The following is a 21,845-nucleotide window of genomic DNA, read 5'->3' as shown; positions in this document are numbered from 1 at the left end:
AATAATACTAAAACCATCATTCGAATATCAGGGTAGTTGGACTGAAGGCAAACAGGAATTGTGTAGAATGAGAACAATTTCATCCCCTACAGTTTAAACCTAAACAATTGTACGGAAAGAAAAGAGGAACAAGGCGGCACTGCACAGAAACGTATGTTCCAGTTGTTTTATTCCATGTGGATTGCAATGTATAGGTTACGGCCACTTTGAGGTCTGGCCGGTCAAAAACTAGAACTTGTCAAAACTAGAACTTGTCAAAACTAGAAGCGGCCGTCTCCAGTGTGCGAAACAGATTGAATCCTTCCGGCTCTGGCTCCTCCCCCCGCCCCCCTCCTACTGAGTTCTGGCAGATGCTTTCCTGGACATGGGGCCATATGCAATTCACTTTTTCTCCTAGGAGATCATTTTTCATCTTCAATTTAAATTAACTGGTTTATAACTTTGCAATGGAAAAAGTACCAAAAAGTGAAAGGGTACTATCAAAATTATTTTGAGTATTTGTTTGCTTGCTGGTGGCTTAAAAGGCATTCTATAACTGACAAGTTTAAAAATACCACCTAGGAGAAAACTCAGGACAAAAAGTGAATTGCATATGGGCCCTGGTGAGAAATCAAGTTTGCTATTGTGATTTACCACCCAAGGTGGCTTCAGCCGGATCAGCAGATTTCAGCGTGATCGTTTGGTCGCCCCCATTGGCCGTAATAAGAGTGACGGCTATATTATCGGCGCTCAGTGACTAATTTGGGCACCAGTGATTATCCGAGCTCAAATCAGGGAAAAATAAATAAATAAAAAGGGGTAATTTGGCGATCAGCAATAGCCGGTGCACAAATTACATGTCCCCCAAAGTTACGACAACTTGGAGGGGGAATAGTATTTAACATGGCCCCGTGTTTCAGTGGTAGCAGGGTGATTTTCAGCAGAAATCAGCAGGAGCAGGGTAAGCCATCTTTCAGCTTCACCCTGCATGCAAATTTGCCCATGGCCATTGTAGCCACTTGAGGACCAGTGGTTTATACCCCCACAGTGACCAGGCAATTTTTTACAATTCAGCAATTCACAACTTTAACAATTTATTGCTCGGCCATACAACTTACCACTTAAAGAAACACTGAAGCGAAAAAAAATGATGATATTATGATTTGTATGTGTAGTACAGCTAAAGGCCCATACACACGTCGGATTTTAGCGAACGACCCGTCGTTTGAACGTTCCGTCGTTCGGACGTTTTCGCGTCAAATCCAACGTGTGTACAGACTATCGTTCGGGTGATAAGACTGGTTACCAACGATCCGCCGGGTGGATCGCTGGTAACCAGTCTTATCACCCGAACGATAGTCTGTACACACGTCGGATTTGACGCGAAAACGTCCGAACGACGGAACGTTCAAACGACAGGTCGTTCGCTAAAATCCGACGTGTGTATGGGCCTTTAGAAATAAAACATTAAGATCAGATACATCAGTCTAATTGTTTCCAGTACAGGAAGAGTTTAGAAACTCCAGTTGTTATCTCTATGCAAACAAGCCATTAAGCTCTCCGACTAAGTTAGTGGTGGAGAGGGCTGATATCTGACTTTTATTATCTCAACTGTAAGTGAACTGTTTACTTTTCCTCTGCTAGAGGAGAGGTCATTAATTCACAGACTGCTCTGAAAGACTCATTTTGAATGCTGAGTGTTGTGTAATCTGCACATATTAGAGAATGATGCAATGTTAGAAAAAACACTATATACCTGAAAATAAAAGTATGAGAATATTTTCTTTGCTGCTAATCTTCTAGTAATTATTCATAGTACACAACCAATTCACTATATCATTTTTTTTTTCGCTTCAGTGTCTCTTTAACCACTTGCCGACCGCGCACTCATAACGCGCGTCGGCAAAGTGGCAGCTGCAGGACCAGCGACGCAGTATTGCGTTGCCAGCTGCAGGCTGATTAATCAGGAAGCAGCCGCTCGCGCGTCAATTCACGGCGGGGGGCTCCGTTAATAGCCTGCGGGCCGCCGATGGCGGCTCGCAGGCTAAATGTAAACACAAGCGGAAATAATCCGCTTTGTTTACATTGTACAGCGCTGCTGTGCAGCAGCGCCGTAAGGCAGATCGGCGATCCCCGGCCAATCAGCGGCCGGGGATCGCCGCCATGTGACAGCCTGTCACTGGCTGCACAGGACGGATAGCGTCCTGTGCAGCCCCGATCCCCAGAGGAGACAGATAGGAGAGGGAGGGGGAGAATGTCGCCGCGGAGGGGGGCTTTGAGGTGCCCCCCCCCGCAACACCCATCAGGCAGGAGCGATCAGACCCCCCCAGCACATCATCCCCCTAGTGGGGAAAAAGGGGGGGCGATCTGGTCGCTCTGCCTGCACCCTGATCTGTGCTGGGGGCTGCACAGCCCACCCAGCACAGATCACCTAAAACAGCGCTGGTCCTTAACCTGCCTGGCGTTCTATTAAGATCGCCAGGCAGGCTGCGGGAGGGTTTTTTTTTAATAAAAAAAAAACTATTTCATGCAGCCAACTGAAAGTTGGCTGCATGAAAGCCCACTAGAGGGCGCTCCGGAGGCGATCTTCCGATCGCCTCCGGCGCCCAGAATAAACAAGGAAGGCCGCAATGAGCGGCCTTCCTTGTTTTGCTTACATCGTCGCCATAGCGACGAGCGGAGTGACGTCATCGACGTCAGCCGACGTCCTGACGTCAGCCGCCTCCGATCCAGCCCTTAGCGCTGGCCGGAACTTTTTGTTCCGGCTACGCTGGGCTCAGGCGGCTAGGGGGGCCCTCTTTCGCCGCTGCTCGCGGCGGATCGCCGCAGAGCGGCGGCGATCAGGCAGCACACGCGGCTGGCAAAGTGCCGGCTGCGTGTGCTGCTTTTTATTTGAGCCAAATCGGCCCAGCAGGGCCTGAGCGGCAGGCTCCGGCGGTACTGGACGAGCTGAGCTCGTCCAGACCGCCCAGCAGGTTAAGGGGGGGGGGAAAGGGTGGGTCCTCAAGTGGTTAAATGAATTTTACCTCCTTTTCTTACAACTAATAGAGCTTTCTTTTGGTGGTATTTGATTGCTGCATTTTTTTTTTTATTATTAATTAAAAATATATTTTTTTTAAAAAACCCTATTTCTTTTATGCCCCCCCCCCCCCCCAAATTAGCCCTAGACTATGTCACATCCACATACATAGGCATATCCCTATGATAGCGATAGATTGTGAGCCGTTCGGAGGGCCAGTTAAGTAACAGGGCTTTCCTCTGTACAGTGCTGTGCTGGATCGCAGCCCTGTACACGTTTGTTAGCGTCTTACATGTATTTAGCAGCCTGCCAGCTCCGATTGCGGGCTGGCAGGCTGATCTCTGTGCCACGCTGTGTGCACTGCAGGGACCGTGCGCTCGTTCCCTGCAAATCTCGCCTCTCGCGAGATGACGCCTATTGGCGTGACGGAGGAACAAGGGAGCCACTCTGCGGCTGCTGATCGTCATTAGGCAGTCGCAGAGAGGTTAAATGTACGCGCCTGCAGCTAGTCCCTGCTTGTCCTCTCCACAGAGCAGGACTCATGGAGCTGAACAGGGAGTTTGTACAACAATCGTTTCAAAACGGTCATCTGGGATGGTCCATGCAGAAGACAAAGGTTTAACCTGTATACCCGACTAGATTGTAGAGTTTGTATATGGAAAGAACACCACGTGATGAGAACCCACCGGCTAGAAGAAGCTCCACGGCTGCCACCTCTCCCATGTTGAACAAGTCGCTGAGAATGAAGGCCTCCTTTATGAGCCCCTCTGGGAGGACTCGGGTTCCCTGCTGCCCTTTAATCATGATCCCCTCCATACTGGCTTTCTTTATCCTTTCATGCTGCTGAGGGCTCTTTGGCTGAAAGGAAAGACATATCCAGAAGAATTATTAAACCACTTCGCATGCAGACCTCGTTTCCCCTTTATGGACCAGAGCAGTTCTCTAGCGATGATCCTATTCAATCAGCAGTAACTTTATCCCTACTTATGACACCTAAATTAAATATTTATCGGTTTTACAACACAAACTAGGCTTTCATTGTATGGAATTTTGTTTTGAAAAATTGTGTTTTCTATGTATTTTACCAATTCTAGTTTAAAAATAAAAAGCGCTACTGGAGATAAAAAACAAACTTTGGCTATTTCTAATGTTTATAACAAAACTTAGATTATGTTCCGGTCACAATTTATGGTGAAGATATAGGATTCTGAAATAGTGCTACAGTGTGTATTTTTTACTATGAACTGAGAAAATAAAAGTATTTTTAATGGTAAAAATAAATCTTACTGGCCCAGGGAACATATATTCCCTTTCACCAATTAGTGCTGCAGCAGATAGCACCAGAGGTTTGTACAGGAGCAATGCCCCATTGCGCACAGCTATGCTTCAACTACACGACTTTGATCTACGTCCTCGTAACTTAGATGAAGTCACAGAGGACGTAGATATACTGTAGTGGTGGATAAAGTGGTTAATAAAACTGAATCTTGATAGAAACACCCAACCAAACCCAGAATTGAAGCAGACCTGAGCTCATAACTTCCTCTCTGCTCTAAAAGATATGCAACAACATAACAACCTTTAAAGAAAAAAATTTTTTTGTTACAGCTGATACAAATCCTGAAATACGTCTGCAGTGTGTTTACTGACAAAATGTTGTCAGAACTGGAAGGGATCATGGTCAGAAGAAAATTGTGAGCTCCTGAGAGGAACTGATGGCAAAGTAACTATGCAATGTTCATTTGAAGTTACCTCATGTGTTTATTTTAAATAATTTTACTCAGTACAGGTTCCCTTTAATATTGGTCTAAGCCATATCCCATAGATCCATATCAATCCCTGCCATGCACTGATGAGGACTAGAAACCCTGAAACAGCTGTCTGCATGTTGGGTTTATGTGGCTCTATAACATGTAAAACCTACAGACACAATAGACACCAGGATGTGGATGTGCAGCCTCGCTTTAGGAGCATAGAGCCGATTTGCATATTAAGGAGTGATGCATCATGGGAAACCACAGTTGCCCACTAAAAGCTGAATTATCGCAAATACCTTCTGTTTTAAAAAAGGCAAAATTATATATTCAGGGTTACTATTTAGCAAGAGGGCTTTTTGGTCTCTTTTAGCACCACATAGCCTCCTAGTGGTTCTGGGTCACCATCAGCTGTTTGTTTGGGAATCCTGCGTCTTTATAGCTGTGTGCGACCAGTGATACAATAAATAAAGCAGTCCTAAAGGAGGTTTTTTTTGTGTGTGTGTGTGTTTTTTTTTAATTAAAAGGGAAAACCGTACCGGGTTTTTGAACAGGGAGATGAAGTCAGGTTTGTGCTTCTTTAACAAGATTTCCAGGACATGCGTGGCTTCCGGCTGCTTCCTCAGCAAGGCGCTCTCCACGGTCTGCCAGATATCTTTGTATGGCCCCCATAGACTGGCCACTGGAACACAGGGAGACACGTGCTTACCAGACAGTTATCACATTTCACACAGCATTCATTATGAAAAAACAAACAAACAAAAAAAACCCCAATAATTAAAGGAACACTATTGATTAACATGTTTTTTTTTCAATCGAGATAGGAATAGTTTGGAAAGTGCTGCCAAGAACTGATTTATACATTTGAATGCTTATCTCTTTGTTTACCATTATCTAATTCCTTTCACACTTCAGTGTCACCAAAACTGACCCTGAGTGAACCATGAGGGGAGGGGGAATTCCCTCACAATACATCTGTTAAAGGGAACCAGAGATGATCTAAAGAAAAGCTTTTATACATACCTGGGGCTTCCTCCAGCCCCATACGCATGGATCGATCCCACGCCGCCGTCCACCGCTGCCCGCAACTTCGAGAACCGGCTCCCGTCACTGACGTCATCGGAGCCAGGCTACGCAGGAGAAGTGCGCCCTCTCCGTATTTCTCCAGCGGCTGTTGCAGAGATACGCAAAGACCGCACTTCTCCTACGCTAGACTGGCTCCGACTGACGGAAGAGCGGGGAGCCGGTTCTCGTAGTTGCGGGCAGCGGTGGACGGCGTCGTGGGAGTGATTCGTGCGTATGGGGCTGGAGGAAGCCCCAGGCATGTATAAAATCTTTTCTTTAGATCATCTCTGGTTCTCTTTAACCCTGTCAGAGGAAATGTATCTTACGTGCAACATAAACATTTGTAATAGTATGTTACCTCTGCTTCAATATTACACTGAGATTCACCTTTGCAAATGAGACATTCCAACCAAACCAAAAATTTACGCACAATAAATTACAGCTTTTTCCTCTGATATTTAACATGAAAAGTAGGAAAATGTTTACACAGCTACTTAGACATTATTTGTACATGGCCATTCTTCTCCTTTCAGTTGTCCTTTAAACAATTCCACTTTCCTGGCATCCTGTTGATCTCTGACTGCAGTAGTGTCTAAATCACACACCTGAAACAAGCATGTGGCTAATCCATTCAGCCAAAGGGCCTGTTCTCACTAGGGTGATTAGCGGGTGCTTCCCGCTAATCACTGAAGCGCAAGCGCTTTTTAAAGCGCTATCGCAAAAGAAACCTAATGATCTCACTGCCGCAATAGCGGGTGTTTCGCGATTAACGGCAATCGCAAAACATGTTACCTGCAGCATTTTGCTGCTATTCTCGAGCGATCACGGAACAGTGCTTAAAGCGGATCCGAGATGAAAAACTAACTATAACAGGTAACTTGTCTATATATGTTATCTAAAGTTTAGTTTACACAGCAAATCTAGCTGCAAACAGCTTTAACAGAAAATGATTATTTCTTCCTGTGATACAATGACAGCAGCCATGTTGTTTGTAAACATCACACAGGGGCAGGCTTATCTGTATCTTGAGCAAAAAAAAACACCTAATCCCCCCTCCTCCCCTCTGCCTCTGAAATCTCTGGCTAGTAATACCTCCCCCTCCTCCTGCCCAGACTGAGCTCCCATGAGCCCTTGCTACTGTCTGAAAGTGCCTTGGCTCTCTGAAAACATGTGGGTGTGGCTTGTTTAGTTTATGGGGAATTGGAGTATTAAAACAAAAAGTATTTGGCTTGAGGAATGCCCTATAAACAATAGGAAAGGAACACAATTATGCAATGAGTAAGAGTCCATCTTGGATTCACTTTAACAAGTACTGATCGTAATCGCCAGGAAATCGCGGGAGTGAACAGTGATACCGCTAAGCGATACTGTTTTGCTACTTTGCAGTGAGAACGGGCCCTAAAGGCGAGTACAAAACTGATGGATTTCGCACTCTCCCCCTAGGCGACATTGCTGGGCCGAGCTGCACAACCATGTGAAGGCTGTGTAGCTGGCGACGTGCTGTGTTGCTATGTGGGGAGGTAAAGGGACAACAGAGCGACGAGTGCATGATGTCACACGGCAGGCGGGGGGAGTGGTGTAGACAATGGGATTGGCCATTGCAGGGGGTGAGTTGATCTGCTGAGGGTAGCGAGCCACTGTACACACACCTGATTATCGTCTGAGGCGGTTGTTATCGGTGAGTGTACCCACCCCGTTATCGAAAGGATCCTTTGCTATTCATTTGTTACCAGCGATTTCACCGTTCCGTGGGTGTGGCGCTTTAGTATTGTTTAATATTAGGAAGCACAGGATCAGCAGAACAGCCAAGCAATTTGCACTGCTTATAAGAAAGTACATTTGGCAGCCACCATATCCCCCTTACTGCAGGTGTTCTTTTAGGCCACTTTCACATATACAGAGTTACGTCAGTGTGAGGTATGCACCTCTGTCACAGGGGCAATGAAAGTCTGTGGAGACTTTCATACTCATGCGATGTGTCAGGGAAGTAGTCAAATCACCTGGTGTGCAAGGTAATGTCCATGTTTCCCTATGGCTCAAGTGATATTATTGGTTAACAGAGTGCTGACCCTGAAGCTGTTACAGAATCACTGCCGTTTATAAAATGGAGGGTGGAGAATTCCATCGATCACAGTAGACAAACAGGGCACGGGAGAGGAGAAAGATTGATGAGCGGACTACGCGGGAGGTACTTATGACGTGTATGTTTGATTTTGACTTTTATTTTTCAGTTCAGGTTTGCTTTACTGTGGCAAAAATGAGTCTAGCGGGATAAACCTGTTAGTATGTACCTAATATTAGGAGCATCAAATACTTACTATTTTTAAATAACTGCTTGAGTGGTTTTACGCTAGGTACACACCATACAATGTTCTGGCAGATTTATCTGCCAGATCGACTTTTTCCAAAACGTCCGATCTGAATTTCTATCGATTTTCCGATTGATTTCCATAAAAGTTAACTGAAATAGATCCAAAAATCGATCAAAATTCGGATCGGACATGTTGAAAAAAATTGATCTGGCAGGTAAATCTGCCAGAAAATTGTATGGTGTGTTCCTAGCATTAGACAGCATATGTAGTGATCCTGCCTGCCGTCCCCCTCTGTTAACTCGGGCAGCATTGTAATAGCTGATTTCTCCTCATGTCTCTCAGCTGAAGACAATGGATTGCAGGGGGGGTCAGCAAGTGCTGTGGAAGATCGTAGATAAACAAATACCTTATATACTCGCATATAAGCCTAATTTTTCAGCACAAAAATGTGCTTAAAATGTACCCCATTGGCTTATATGTGAGTCAGTGGAGCAGAATGAATGCAGGAGCAGGTTTTGTTACTGGCAGAAGAGCGTAAGGATCTTGCACTAACAATTCTGCTCTTACCAGCTGGCTCCCTGCTGTGTCCGTGCTCCACATCCCCTGCAACATGGTGTGCAGAGTGCGCTGCTCAAGACTACCTGTGTCCCCTGGCCTGTGGAGAGGAGTGTGCAAGCAACCTATCAGTGGTGCAATGATCGGGGATTCTTCCTGTGTGACAATTGCTGAGTCTCATATCTATGATGCCCTCTAGTGCCATCTTGAGACACAGCTGTATCATTCTTGGGGCACATCTGGCTATGGGGAGAGGGGATGAGTTGTACTGGGGGCACATCTGGCTATAGGGAGAGGGGATGAGTTGTACTGGGGGCACATCTGGTTACTGGGGGGGGGGGCTATACTGGGGAGGGGGCTTATATGCGAGTCAATCACTTTTTCTTGGTTTTTGAGGGGAAAATGGGTACCTCATCTTATATGTTGGTCGGCTTATATGCGAGTGTATACGGTAAAGCAAGATAAATGACTCGGTTCCTTCTGTGTCCAGTGCTATGATGTTCCCCAGCACTCCCTGATCAGTCTACATATCCCGTACAGCTTGAGCACAGAGGAAGCAGAGCATAAATCAGATAATCCAGCACTGTGACTGGGTTGGGGGAATGGTGGGGGAGGCGGCGGCTAGAGAAAACGACGAGTTGTATTTCTCCATATGCTGTCAAAAAACCTTTCAAGCCCACATTAAAAAAAAAAGAAAAAAGGCTAAGTAATTGAAGCTCCTAATATTAGCTACATTTTACCAGGTTACCTTAACAGCCTAATTTTCGCTATAGTGCCCCTTTAAAGACTGATGCATTTTAACTGATCAGGTTTTTTTTAGCATTACATTGGGAAAAAGCTTTTCATTAAAACTCATAATATGTTAACTGTGACCCATAGGGAAAAAAACGGACATTACCTTCATCTAGGCTGCACATCAGTTGTCCATTCAGTTATAACTGCAAGCAACTGATGTAAGGTCCTTTTACACTATATGTCAGTTGCAACTAAAAGGACAACTGATGTGCAGTCCAGTGTCCATGTTTTGCTATGGCCTCTTTCACACTTTGTATTGAAAAACCGAAGCTTTACCACAATGCACTGCTATGGAGAAGAAAACACACACACACACACACACACACACACACACACACACACACACACACACACACACACACACACACACACACACACACACACTAAAAACGCAGTGTAAAAGGGCCCTTAGCCTGGGTTCACACACAAAAGATGTACAGTTCTGTTTCAGTTCAATCCCGTTTCGTATTAATTTTCTAGGTTCACACATAAAAAGTGTACAGTTCCATTCCTGTCAGGTAAAACGGAAAGAAACTTGTGCAAAACTGACAAGACAGGACTGGAATGGAACTGTACAGATTGATGTGTGAACTGAGCCTAAGCGTGCATGGACCCTGCCTAGTACACACCATGCAATTTCCCATCAGATTGACTCCTCAAATTGATCATTTCAGACAGGTCTGACCTGATTTCCAATCGTTTTTCTGATCGATTTGCCAATCACTTCTACACAAAATTGAACTAATGATCCGAAATCAGATCTGACCTGTTGGAAATAATCGATTCGACCCATCTATCTGACAGGAAATTGCATGGTGTGTACCAGGCATTAGTAGAGACGCTTATGTGATGTCATTTCAACATGTCCAGTGTTCTCCTCAGAATTTTTTCCAGCCAGGTGTCGTGAAATAGTAGTCGGGAGGGGCGCGATGTGGGAATTAGGGGCTTGCACAACTCAGCTTACAGCATAGAAGGAGGTGAGCTGATGACAGCCGGGTGCTCACAGAAACTAGGCGGGTGGAGCACCTGGCTAAAATAACCTGGGGAGAACACAGAGGTCACGTGCTACATCAGTTGTACGTTAAAGAGAGCCCAAGGTGGATCTTCGGGGGGCAGATGGGACACAAAGGCATGTTCTCTGTCTCCTGACATGCCTCTATGTCTCCACACCGCTGCTCTCTGCCCCCCACTGCCACGCTATAGCCCCCCCGAAATTAGCAACAATATTTGTCGCTATCTCCAAGGTAAACAATGAAGAGAGGAATTCCCTGTTTAACCTCTTGAGGACCATGGGCTTAAAGGGAACCTAAACTAAGAGGGATACAGATGTTTCTTTTTACACAATACCAGTTGCCTGGCAGACTTGCTGGTCTCTGTAGCTGCAGCAGTGGCAGAATCACAGACCTGAAACAAGCATGCTGCTAATCCAGTCTGACTTCAGTCAGAGCACCTGATCTGCATGCTTGTACTGGGGCTGTGGCTGAAAGTATTGGAGACACAGGATCAGTAGGAGAGTCGGGCAACTGGTATTTTAAAAGGAAAAATCCATATCCTTCTCAATTTAGGTTCCTTTTAAACCCCCCTAAAGACCAGGCCATTTTTCATTAAATAGGCCACTGTAGCTTGAAGGCCTCGCTGCAGGGCTGTCCAACTCAGCACACAAGTGATTCCCCCTCCTTTTCTCCCCACCAACAGAACTTTCTGTTGGTGGGGTCTGATCGCTCCCCCCAATTTTTTATATAAATATTTCACTATTTTATAAATACATTTTATCTTTTTTATTTTATTTTTTAAATTTTTTTTCCCCCTAGCTCATCACTGTGATCAGCTGTCATAGGCTTCAGCCTATGACAGCCGATCACTGCAGTGTCTCCCAGGGGGACAGCCGTGTCACACTGTTATGCCGTCTAAGTCTCCTAACTGCGATCGCTGCTGGAAGGCTGATCTCCGTCATTCAAGCGGGGATGCGCACGCATCGGCATGCATGATCCCCTGCAAACTCCGCCCCCAGGACTGCACGCCGATCAGTGTTAGGCAGTCCTGGGGCTGCCACCTACAGGGTTTACAGAGCTGCCATTGGACAGCTCTCTCCTTGGCCGCGCCCCCTGCAGCTCCGCCGCCTCCCTGTACGCTGTGAGAGACACACAGTCTCTCCGTACAGCGTTGTGACCTATAGGTCACTCAAGTGAAAGTGGGCCGTTGCAGCCCACAGGAACAGCAGGGAGTGGCTTTTTTTGCGGCTACCTGATCCGCTCAGCTCCGCGGATCAGGTTGCCTACTTTTGTCTTTATTTTTTGAGCCCACCTCGGGCTCTCTTTAACCTCCTGGGCGTCACTCCTCTGATTATGACAGCCAACACAACCCCACATAGTGGTGACACTGAAGGCAGGGAGACTTGGTGGGCGCTAGGTAATTCTCCTGTTTGTGCTAATGGAAGTGCCGCCTCTGCTTTTTTAAAAGCTTCACAGATGAGCAGGTCAGGATATACATTTTAGTCTCATCTTATCAGCTTGTGAGTGATTGTACAGAACCTCAATGAATAAAGAGCTGAGCTTGTATCACCGCACCTCTCCCTACTCTGATCCATCCAGTAACAGCTATACACATGGACTGATACAGCAGAGGGGAGGGGTGGGAATTATAGGCTGCACTTATTCCTGGCTACCTATACTGCAGGCACCTATTCCTGGCTACCTATACAGGCTGAACTACTCCTGGCTACCTATACTGTGGGCACCTATCCCTGGCTACCTATACTGTGGGCACCTATTCCTAGCTACCTATACTGGCTACACCTATTCCTAGCTACCTATACTGGCTACACCTATTCCTAGCTACCTATACTGGCTACACCTATTCCTAGCTACCTATACTGGCTACACCTATTCCTAGCTATCTATACTGGCTACACCTATTCCTAGCTATCTATACTGGCTACACCTATTCCTAGCTATCTATACTGGGGGCACCTATTCCTGGCTACCTATACTGGGGCACCCACCTATGCCTGGTTACCTATACTGGGAGCACTTATTACTGGCTACCTATACTGGGGCACATATTACTGGCTAACAATACTGGGTGCACCTATTACTGGCTGCACCTAGTACTGGCTACCTATACTGGCTGCACCTAGTACCGGCTACCTATACTGGTGGCACGCACAAACAAAAACAAACACAGAACATTTATATCGCGCTTTTCTCCTGGCGGACTCAAAGCGCCAGAGCTGCAGCCACTAGGACGCGCTCTATAGGCAGTAGCAGTGTTAGGGAGTCTTGCCCAAGGTCTCCTACTAAATAGGTGCTGGCTTACTGAACAGGCAGAGCCGAGATTCAAACCCTGGTCTCCCGTGTCAGAGGCAGAGCCCTTAACCATTACACTATCCAGCCACGTAGTACTGGTTACCTATACTGGTGGTACCTAGTACTGGCTACCTATACTGGTGGCACCTAGTACTGGCTACCTATACTGGTGGCACCTAGTACTGGCTACCTATACTGGTGGCACCTAGTACTGGCTACCTATGCTGGTGGTACCTAGTACTGGCTACCTATACTGGTGGCACCTAGTACTGGCTACCTATACTGGTGGCACCTAGTACTGGCTACCTATACTGGTGGCACCTAGTACTGGCTACCTATACTGGTGGCACCTAGTACTGGCTACCTATACTGGTGGCACCTAGTACTGGCTACCTATACGGTGGAACCTATTCTTGACTACCTATACTGGGGCACCTATTCCTGGCTACTTATACTTTAAGCACCTATACCTATCTAGTTATACTGGAGGCATCTATACCTGGCTACCATACGGGGGGTGGGAGGGATTGGAATGGAGCTCTGTAAAAACAGCGTCGGAGATTTGGCCGTCGCCATAGGAATTACGGCTACAGTGGTGCTCAGTCAATAATTTGGGCGCCGCACAAATTACTATAAAAACACTATAATTAGCTTGCTAGCAATAGCTGGAAGCCGAATTTCATCTTTCCTCACTATCAATGGCGATCTGGAGGGGATATAGTATTTAGCGCCGCAGAAGCAGGGTGAACCATTTTACAGCTTTACCCTGCACCCAAATCTCCTGGTGGTTTAATCATAGGTATGCTGAGGGAGTGGGGCACATCTGGCTACCATACTGGGAAGGGGTGGCACATTATTTAGTGTAAGGAGGAGGCCCAGATCCAAATAATTGTGTAACACCGTATATATCATCATACCGTGGTATTTTTCGAGACAGTTATCGTACCGTGAAAATACATACAGTAGCAACCCTACTCCTGGGTATCACTTCCCTTGTTAGCGATTACACTCATGGTAGCGCGTGGAGCGTAGTACAGAGTACTTTCATTTGTAGTACAGATCAGAGCGGGCCTACAAACTGCAAACTATGGAGAGTGAAGAGGAGAGTGCCAAGTCCGGCCCGTGGAGTTACTGGAGGTACTTGGATTACAGATGCAAGTGGCTTATCATGATTAGCTGCATTTTGAAGAGAGGCTTTAAAATTGGCTAATGTGTGAGCAGTAAGTTTTGCAGGACGCATGCTGCAAGTCTTGCCTGCTGCGGTATCGGAGCTACTCACAGGAAGTTTGCCTTAAAACTCGGAGGCACTCCAAGTTTTGAGGCTAATTAATTGCGGCACTTTTATTGGCCTGGGGAAGTGGGGAGCACCCATGAAACGTGTTGCCCGTGCACATAAAATGTATCTTTCCCTATAATTTTGTCGTCATTAAGAGGCAAGCCACTTCTACTATTTCTATATTATGTGTTTTTAACCTAACTTTATGTGATCCTGGGGGCCTCTTTGCCCTCTATATGCTAGCTTTATCTCTCCCTCCTTTAGTAGGGGAGTGAGGGACAGCTTACAGTGGCCAAGCCACTAGTTATACTAGTCTCTCCTTTTCTAAGAGTGCGACCATGCTGCATCCAGTCATGCCTGGATGTTCCAGAGTGGAGATGGGCTTGTGATCTCCACATGCTCTCTGTAGTTGGTTGCTTCTTACGCAACCTACCTTAGTAAGTATATTTCCTATCACCTATTTTTCTACAAAAAAAACTCCCTAGTGACATACTGCGCTATTGGGCTCCCGTTGTCTCTGTGTTTTTTTCTAAAGGTGTTATTCACCTTATCCTGAGTCTAATGTATACTTAAAGTGTACTAGAGATCAAGGAATAGCAAAAATCGATACTTACCCGGGGCTTCCACCTGCCCCATAAACACATGCGAGTCCCACGCTGTCCTCCGATGGTCTGCCATTCAGATGCGATCAGCCCCGGTAACTTGCTCAGTCGCATTCAGTCTAGGTCTTCTGTGCATGCGCGGACCTACTGCACATGCGCAGTCACCCAGACTGATGTCACTGAGCAAGTTACCGGGGCTGATCAGCAGACCACGGGAGGACGACCTGGAACTCACACGTGTTAATGGGGTGGGAGGAAGCCCCGGGTAAGTATCGATTTTTGCTATGCCTTGATCTCTGGTTTCCTTTAACCTGGTAAGCCTTCAAATGTGCAAGTGCTTGTACTGTATCTCCAAGGGGATACAGCAGAGAATGTACCAGGGCATGCTGGGCCATTTCTAGGACTATATATTATAGTAAACATATGATATAGTAAAACACTTTTCCCGGTCCCCCGGAGTTTACTATAATGCGATTATACTGCAATTAGTTACTATATGACATTATCGGTCTCCCACATCCAGGGCTGTGGAGTCGGTACAAAAATCATTGACGCCGAAGTTTATAAAACAACCGACTCCAGGTACCCAAAATTGCTCTGACTCCTCGATTCTGACTCCTTAGTCTAATTTTTACATAGGCTATGGATTTAGTTCAAAAATCATCTGACTCCGACTCCTCACTTTATTGAAACCACCGACTCCAGGTAGCCAAAATTGCTCTTACTCCAGAGCCCTGCTCACATCATTGTGGAGGAAATTTTGGCTATTGTTCTTTACATTTTTTTCACTGTGTTTTTTGAATTAATTTGACATAACACATGCACTTTAATGGCAGTTCCCAGCCCTGTTCTATTTAGTAGCAGGGGACTTGCTACTTTACACAGACACTATTTTGTGACAAAAGCAAATATGATAACTCTATGGGCAATAAACAGTAGGGAAACCGGTTTATATAGAAAGTTATGGAAAACTAACTCCTGCACAGCATTTCGATTGTGTTGAGGTTTGGACTTTGACAGGGCCATTGCAGCACCTGAATCCTGTGCTTTTTTTTTCAGCCACTGTGTTGTAAATTTGCTTGCACTTTAAGGCCTTGTTCACACTAGGTGCGCTTTTCACAGCGCATTGCCCTGTGTGTTCTGCAAGGTATTGATTTTCCCATGTAATTAAATGAGCCTTGTTCACACCTATGCTCTGCTTTACAAAAAAAACGTAGTGTTGAATGCATTTCTGTGTGTTGAGCTGTAAAGCGCACATCAATGTAAGTGAATGGGTGCGCTTGTTTAGCTCTTAGAAGCGCATACAAGTGCACAGAAGCGCATGCGTTTTTTCCCCTTATTTAAAAAAAAAAAATACATTTACATATGAAAACAAAGCTTTATTGACAACTGCTACTATAAGCAAAACATGCTTAAAAAAAGCGCACCGCAATGCACTGAAACGCGTACTAAAGTGCGCACAAGTGCATGCGTTTTATTATCATAGGCTTTTACACTTTTTTCGACGCACCTGATGTGAACGAGGCTTAACTGAGCAGTTGTTCCATAGCTGTGCATTGTGAAAAGGCTTCAGCTGTTCAGCCTACAGTGTGAAAGAGGCCATAGGGAAACAGACACTAACTGGCACCCCAGTTGCCTTTTCAGTTACAACTGATGTAGGGCTGCCTTACATGGAATGCTGAAAAACTGATCAGTTGAACTGCAACAGTGCATTGTGAAAAAGATTTCAGTTAAAATGTGAAGATATGAACTGAGCCATAGGGAAATATGGACGTTTCCTTCGCGTGGGCTTAAGTTGTCAGTTCAGTTATAAGTGGCAGCAACTTATTTATCTAATGTAAACCAGCGTAAAGGGTGGATTTACAGTTTTCAGGTGCATAATACACACCTTATAATGAGTGTTAATTGCAGTACAGACTGGACTTAGGCAGGGAACACACTTGACTGTTTTCGTGCGCGTTTTCTGCACAGAAAAACTAAGAACTCATGTTAAACAATGTGCTAGGCCTAAGGCTCAACACACACCATACAATCTTGGTTGTTCAATCTTACCACTTTCATGTAGTATAAGAGCTTATCCAATCAATCATTAAAGGCATTTTCAATCTGTTGGCCCTTATACTACATAGATTTGGTAAATCTGTACAACCAAGATTGTATGGTGTGTGTTGAGCTTAAGGCCTCGTTTCCATCAATGCACTTCTGTCCGCTTTTCAGCAACATGTATCAATCTGTAACATTGATGTGCTGAAAAAAAGCGGATAGAAGCGGACAGATGGAAACAAACTGTGTTGTTCGCGCGCAGAAAAAAAACTGACATTCTGCATCCTGATCCTGCACATTTTGGCAGTTTTTTGTATCAATTACATCAGCTGCTGTGAAAAAACGCGCGCGTTTTCCTGCATGGAAACACACTTAGTGTGCAGAAAAAGTATGCAGAAAACCGCGCGCGGAAAACTGAAAGTCAAGTGTGTTCCCTGCGACTTTAAAATAGTACCTAAATTATAAATTACAGTTTGCTTTAAACTTAATAAGTTGCCAAGATATATTAAATCACACATAATAAATAAAGTATGATTTTTTTTCACCCCAGGGTTAAACTTTTTTTTTTTTTTTTTTTTAAGCCAATTTACAACAGTCCATACAATACAGTAACATATACAGTATATTTTGAACATGAAGAAAACTTTGTATAAATGTAATGGTAACAAGTCTTTTCTAAGTATGTGACTGCCTGTATATCCCCATCCTTTGAAAGGTGCCACTGTTACAAGGGATGGTGTAATGCTACCCGGAAACTGCCTTCCACACTGAGTAACGCGCATGTTCAGTGGGAACTTTAATACAATCCCATACCTCCCAACTTTTTGAGATGAGAAAAAGGGACACTTAAGCCACACCCCTGGCCACGCCCTCACCACACCTCTAGTCACGCATACCATAAAGATTTCATAAGAAAAATATGTTGTTTTATAACTGTGGGCAGCACGGTGGCGTAGTGGTTAGCTCTCTCGCCTTGCAGCGCTGGGTCCCTGGTTCGAATCCCAGCCAGGGCACTATCTGCAAAGAGTTTGTATGTTCTCTCCATGTCTGCGTGGGTTTCCTCCGGGCACTCCGGTTTCCTCCCACATTCCAAAAACATACGGATAAGTTAATTGGCTCCCCCTAAAAATTGGCCCTAGACTACAGTACTTACACTATATAATATAGACATATGGCAATGGTAGGGATTAGATTGTGAGCTCCTTTGAGGGACAGTTAGTGACAAGATATATATATATATATACACTGTACAGCGCTGCGTAATATGTCGGCGCTATATAAATACTAAATAATAAATAATAATAATAATAACTCAAACCACACTGGTCCTTTCTATCCTGGTTCATTTTCCTTCATATAAACATTTTAAAATTAGTAATATATCAATGTAAAGGTTGGGAATAAAGTTTAGAGTCAATCAAACAAATTTTTAGTATGGTAATATATATATTTACATAGAAAGAGGGACAAAGTCCTAAAAGAGGGACAAATGAGGGTGAAAGAGGGACAGAGGGAAAGGGCTCCCAAAAAGGGACTGTCCCTCCGAAAAAGGGACAGTTGGGAGCTATGCAATCCCCCCCCCCCCCCACACATATCTCCACAGCCAGACCACCCCCTTCCCCCTCAACTACCTCTGTCCCAAATTGCAGCCCCTGCAGGTTTCCAATAAAGAATACAGAAAACTGTCTTGTGAACCAGCAGGTCTCGGGGGCTGCAATTTGGCACAGAGGTAGTTTTGGGAGGGGGTGCCAGCTTAACGACAGGGAAAAATTGGGTTCGGAATGCGGCGTTTGTGCTAACGACAGTAAACTTCAATGGGCAGCGCATTAACTATGAGCACCATGGCTAGTGGTAAACGACCCACAATTACTCATGTGCACAGGCCCTCAACAATGTTATTTGCATCACCTCCCAAGTGGTTTAGTGTTGTGGCTGATTTGTGCCTATGCCCTTGTATAGGAAAAGATGCAGCATTTTAATTTGAATGCCGAGCAGAGGCCCTCTTTTGAACTATCCATACATTTCAATTGAGAAACCAGCTATCAGGATATAACAAAATAACTCTTTTAATAATAAATGGTTAAATGTCAAGCTATCTTCAAAGAAACCAATACAGTACTGCCATCTTTCTGTGACTGCAGCTACACTATGAAGTTGTATATGTACAGTACAGTATGATATTAGAATCAGTCAGATGTCATTCACACAGGCTGCACATGCCACACTGTAGGCAGGACCACGTGAGGTCAGCATGGGCAGCCACTGATCACACAGACCCCGCTCAGTCAGGACCCCCAGTACACCCCATCAGCAGCCCAGAACTCCAACTTTCATTTTACCTGAATTTACCGCCAACGGTGCCTCCATCTTGACACCAGACCTCTCCAACCGGAACCAGCCTGCTCTCTAGGGCTGCCCGCTGGAAATGCCTGAAAATACCTCAGTAGCAATTTTCTATCAAAATAACAACATGCTAGAACATTTCCTTCACTCTTCCTATAGTGTCTCTAAATTCAAGAAGTAGAATTCATTATTCACAGGCATTCACATATTTCCATCTCTGCTTCTGGGTCCTTCACATGACAGTAGTGTTGTCCGGATCATGAACGATTCGGATCTTTGATCCGAATCTATTTTATGAGTCGATCATCCGAATCGTCAAAATGAGTGATTCGGATCGCAAAAGGGGCGGGGCCAGAAGCGACACGCCCCCTCTCAGCGGGCAGCGGGGTCCTGGAAGCAGAGCTGAGATAGATTGCTCTGTTGGATGGGAGCCAGGCTTGCAGGGACAGGTAGATGAGAGAGAGGGGACATGGGTGCCACTGCCAGATATGTGTGTAGAGCACACATACTGGCTATAACGTGCTGCTCATTATAGGCTGGCTGTTCCGTAGTTGTGCACAGTGATCACGTTGGAAGCTTTTGGCTCAGCTCAGCACAGCTCTGTAACTTTGCAGGCACTGTGATTGAAGGGCACAATGATCCTCCTGCACTCGCTCTAAACAGCTGCACTTATCTTCTGGGAATGCTTTCTTTCACTGTGCGAAGTTTGCAGTCAAAGTGTACAGATGAACATATAGGTGAAATACATGTAAAGCATGATTGCAGCATGTGGGTATTGTGTGCACAAACATTTCTGCTCTCTGCTCGTCCCTCCTCCCTTCTCTGTCCACTCCCTGCCCTCTGTCCATCTTCTCCCCTTCTCTGTGTGTCCACCCCCTCTCCTGTCCACAGACCTGTCCTGCTAGTCATTTCACCCCGAATGCTTCGGTAGTAAAATGATCCGAGATTCGAATCAAAGATCCGGATCTTTTCAATGATCCGATTCGAATCATCCGGATCATTGAAAAGATCCGAACTTCCCATCTCTACATGACAGGCCCATAGGGACCGCCCACGCAGATGCCTGTAAATATCACAAGACAAAATCACTTCCAAAATAACACCATATCAGGCTTTTTCAGGCCACTCCCCCAGAAAAAAATAGAGGCTTTGGTAAAATTTAATATTTATTTATTTGTTTCACATTTCCATATCCACTACCGGGCAGTAAGACGACAGGAGTGCAAGGGTTGACGGGAAGCGTAGTTCCAAAGTGGGACGGAGCGTTTTCTCAAAAGCTTTACGTGGACTAACACTCCCATCATCCACTGCGGTGATCCGTTAATTTCAAGCTCAAGTCCCCCGTGAGCTCGGTAAGAAGACATTCGCCCGGTTTCGCAGAGGTTATAAAGGATCAGTGCCATTTATACCTACATATGGGAGTTATTTGAAGTGTGTGCTCAGAAGGGTTGGAATGTCCCGCGCGAGGGCTGCTGGGATTGTAGTTCTAGTTGTGAAGTACAAGTTTCTGCAAGTGGACTTCTGAACCACCTTTCCCGTCATGCCGTGCGCATCATACCTCGGCCTCGTTCTCCTTATCGGGCGCAGCGCGCATGCGGACTGTGCTCCCCCCGCCCCTCAGCTGCCAGAACAGAGTATCTCACCCCCCCCCCCCCCCTTCCTCCAGTGTAAGATGGTGGTGGCCGTCTGGTGGTGATAGAATCCCCAGCACGAGAGCAGACGGGCCCCGCGTGTCTTGGAGCGTAATAGCGCGTATCCAAACGGATTATTATTTCCTCAGTGCCAGAGAAGAAGAGGAGGAGCCTGCGGACCGCCCCCTGCCGCGCGCCATTACCAGCCCAACAGTGGAGAGTGAGCGGCGCGAGGGTAAGAGGGGAGGGGGAGCGGCTGTCACTGCCTGCCCAGGCTTCACCCTGCCCGACCAGGCCTCCTCCGGCCATGCCTGGCCTTTCTCTGTCCATACAGATAGCTCAGTGTGCCTACAGGCCTCACACTGCTCATACTGACAGCCTAGAGTGCCCATAGGCCTCACCCTTCCCATACAGACAGCTCAATGTGCCCATAGACCTCACCCTGTCCTTAGAGATAACTCAGTGTGCGCCCCAAGCTTCACCTTATCCATACAGACAGCTCAATGTGCCTCTAGGCCTCACCCTGCCCATAAATATAGCTCAGTGTGCCCACTGACATCACCCTGCCCATAGATATAGCTCAGTGTGCCAATGACATCACCCTGCCCATAGAGCCAGCTCAGTGTGCCCACTGACATCACCCTGCCCATAGAGCCAGCTCAGTGTGCCCACTGACATCACCCTGCCCATAGAGCCAGCTCAGTGTGCCCACTGACATCACCTTGCCCATAGAGACAGGTCAGCATGCCCACTGTCATCACCCTGCCCATAGAGACAGCTCAGTGTGCCCACTGACATCACCCTGCCCATAGAGACAGCTCAGCAGGCCCACTGACATCACCCTGCCCATAGAGACAGCTCAGTGTGCCCACTGACATCACCCTGCCCGTAGAGACAGCTCAGCAGGCCCACTGACATCACCCTGCCCGTAGAGACAGCTCAGCAGGCCCACTGACATCACCCTGCCCATAGAGACAGCTCAGCGTGCCCACTGTCATCACCCTGCCCATATAGACAGCTCAGCGTGCCCACTGTCATCACCCTGCCCATAGAGACAGCTCAGCGTGCCCACTGTCATCACCCTGCCCATAGAGACAGCTCAGCGTGCCCACTGTCATCACCCTGCCCATAGAGACAGCTCAGCGTGCCCACTGTCATCACCCTGC

The 21,845-nt window shown here is 46.2% G+C and overlaps 2 protein-coding genes across 8 annotated transcripts in view; one reads left to right on the top strand and one right to left on the bottom strand.

Moving 5' to 3' along the window:
- The window catches only part of NUP205 (nucleoporin 205), a 100,259-nt gene extending 80,969 nt beyond the window's left edge, over window positions 1-19,290 (bottom strand). For both annotated transcript variants that reach the window (XM_068277971.1, XM_068277972.1), the window contains exons 1-3: window positions 19,045-19,290; window positions 5,292-5,434; window positions 3,685-3,856 (exon numbers count right to left, since the gene is read on the bottom strand). In XM_068277971.1, the coding sequence (XP_068134072.1) occupies window positions 3,685-3,856; window positions 5,292-5,434; window positions 19,045-19,072 (343 nt within the window). In that variant the 5' untranslated portion in view covers window positions 19,073-19,290. The remainder of the gene's footprint in view (window positions 1-3,684; window positions 3,857-5,291; window positions 5,435-19,044) is intronic.
- Window positions 19,291-20,318: 1,028 nt separating this feature from the next.
- CNOT4 (CCR4-NOT transcription complex subunit 4) overlaps window positions 20,319-21,845 on the top strand; it is a 184,407-nt gene continuing 182,880 nt past the window's right edge. For 3 of the 6 annotated variants that reach the window (XM_068277970.1, XM_068277965.1, XM_068277964.1), the window contains exon 1: window positions 20,684-20,914. The gene's annotated coding sequence lies outside the window, so the exon portion shown is untranslated. Of the gene's footprint in view, window positions 20,401-20,682; window positions 20,915-21,845 lie in introns of those variants that run through there. The other 3 variants (XM_068277966.1, XM_068277962.1, XM_068277968.1) reach the window with 3 other exon arrangements.

Source organism: Hyperolius riggenbachi, chromosome 3, assembly GCF_040937935.1.
Source record: "Hyperolius riggenbachi isolate aHypRig1 chromosome 3, aHypRig1.pri, whole genome shotgun sequence".
In the NCBI taxonomy this organism is placed as follows: Eukaryota; Metazoa; Chordata; class Amphibia; order Anura; family Hyperoliidae; genus Hyperolius; species Hyperolius riggenbachi.
This window is presented reverse-complemented; position numbering and strand designations above follow the sequence as displayed.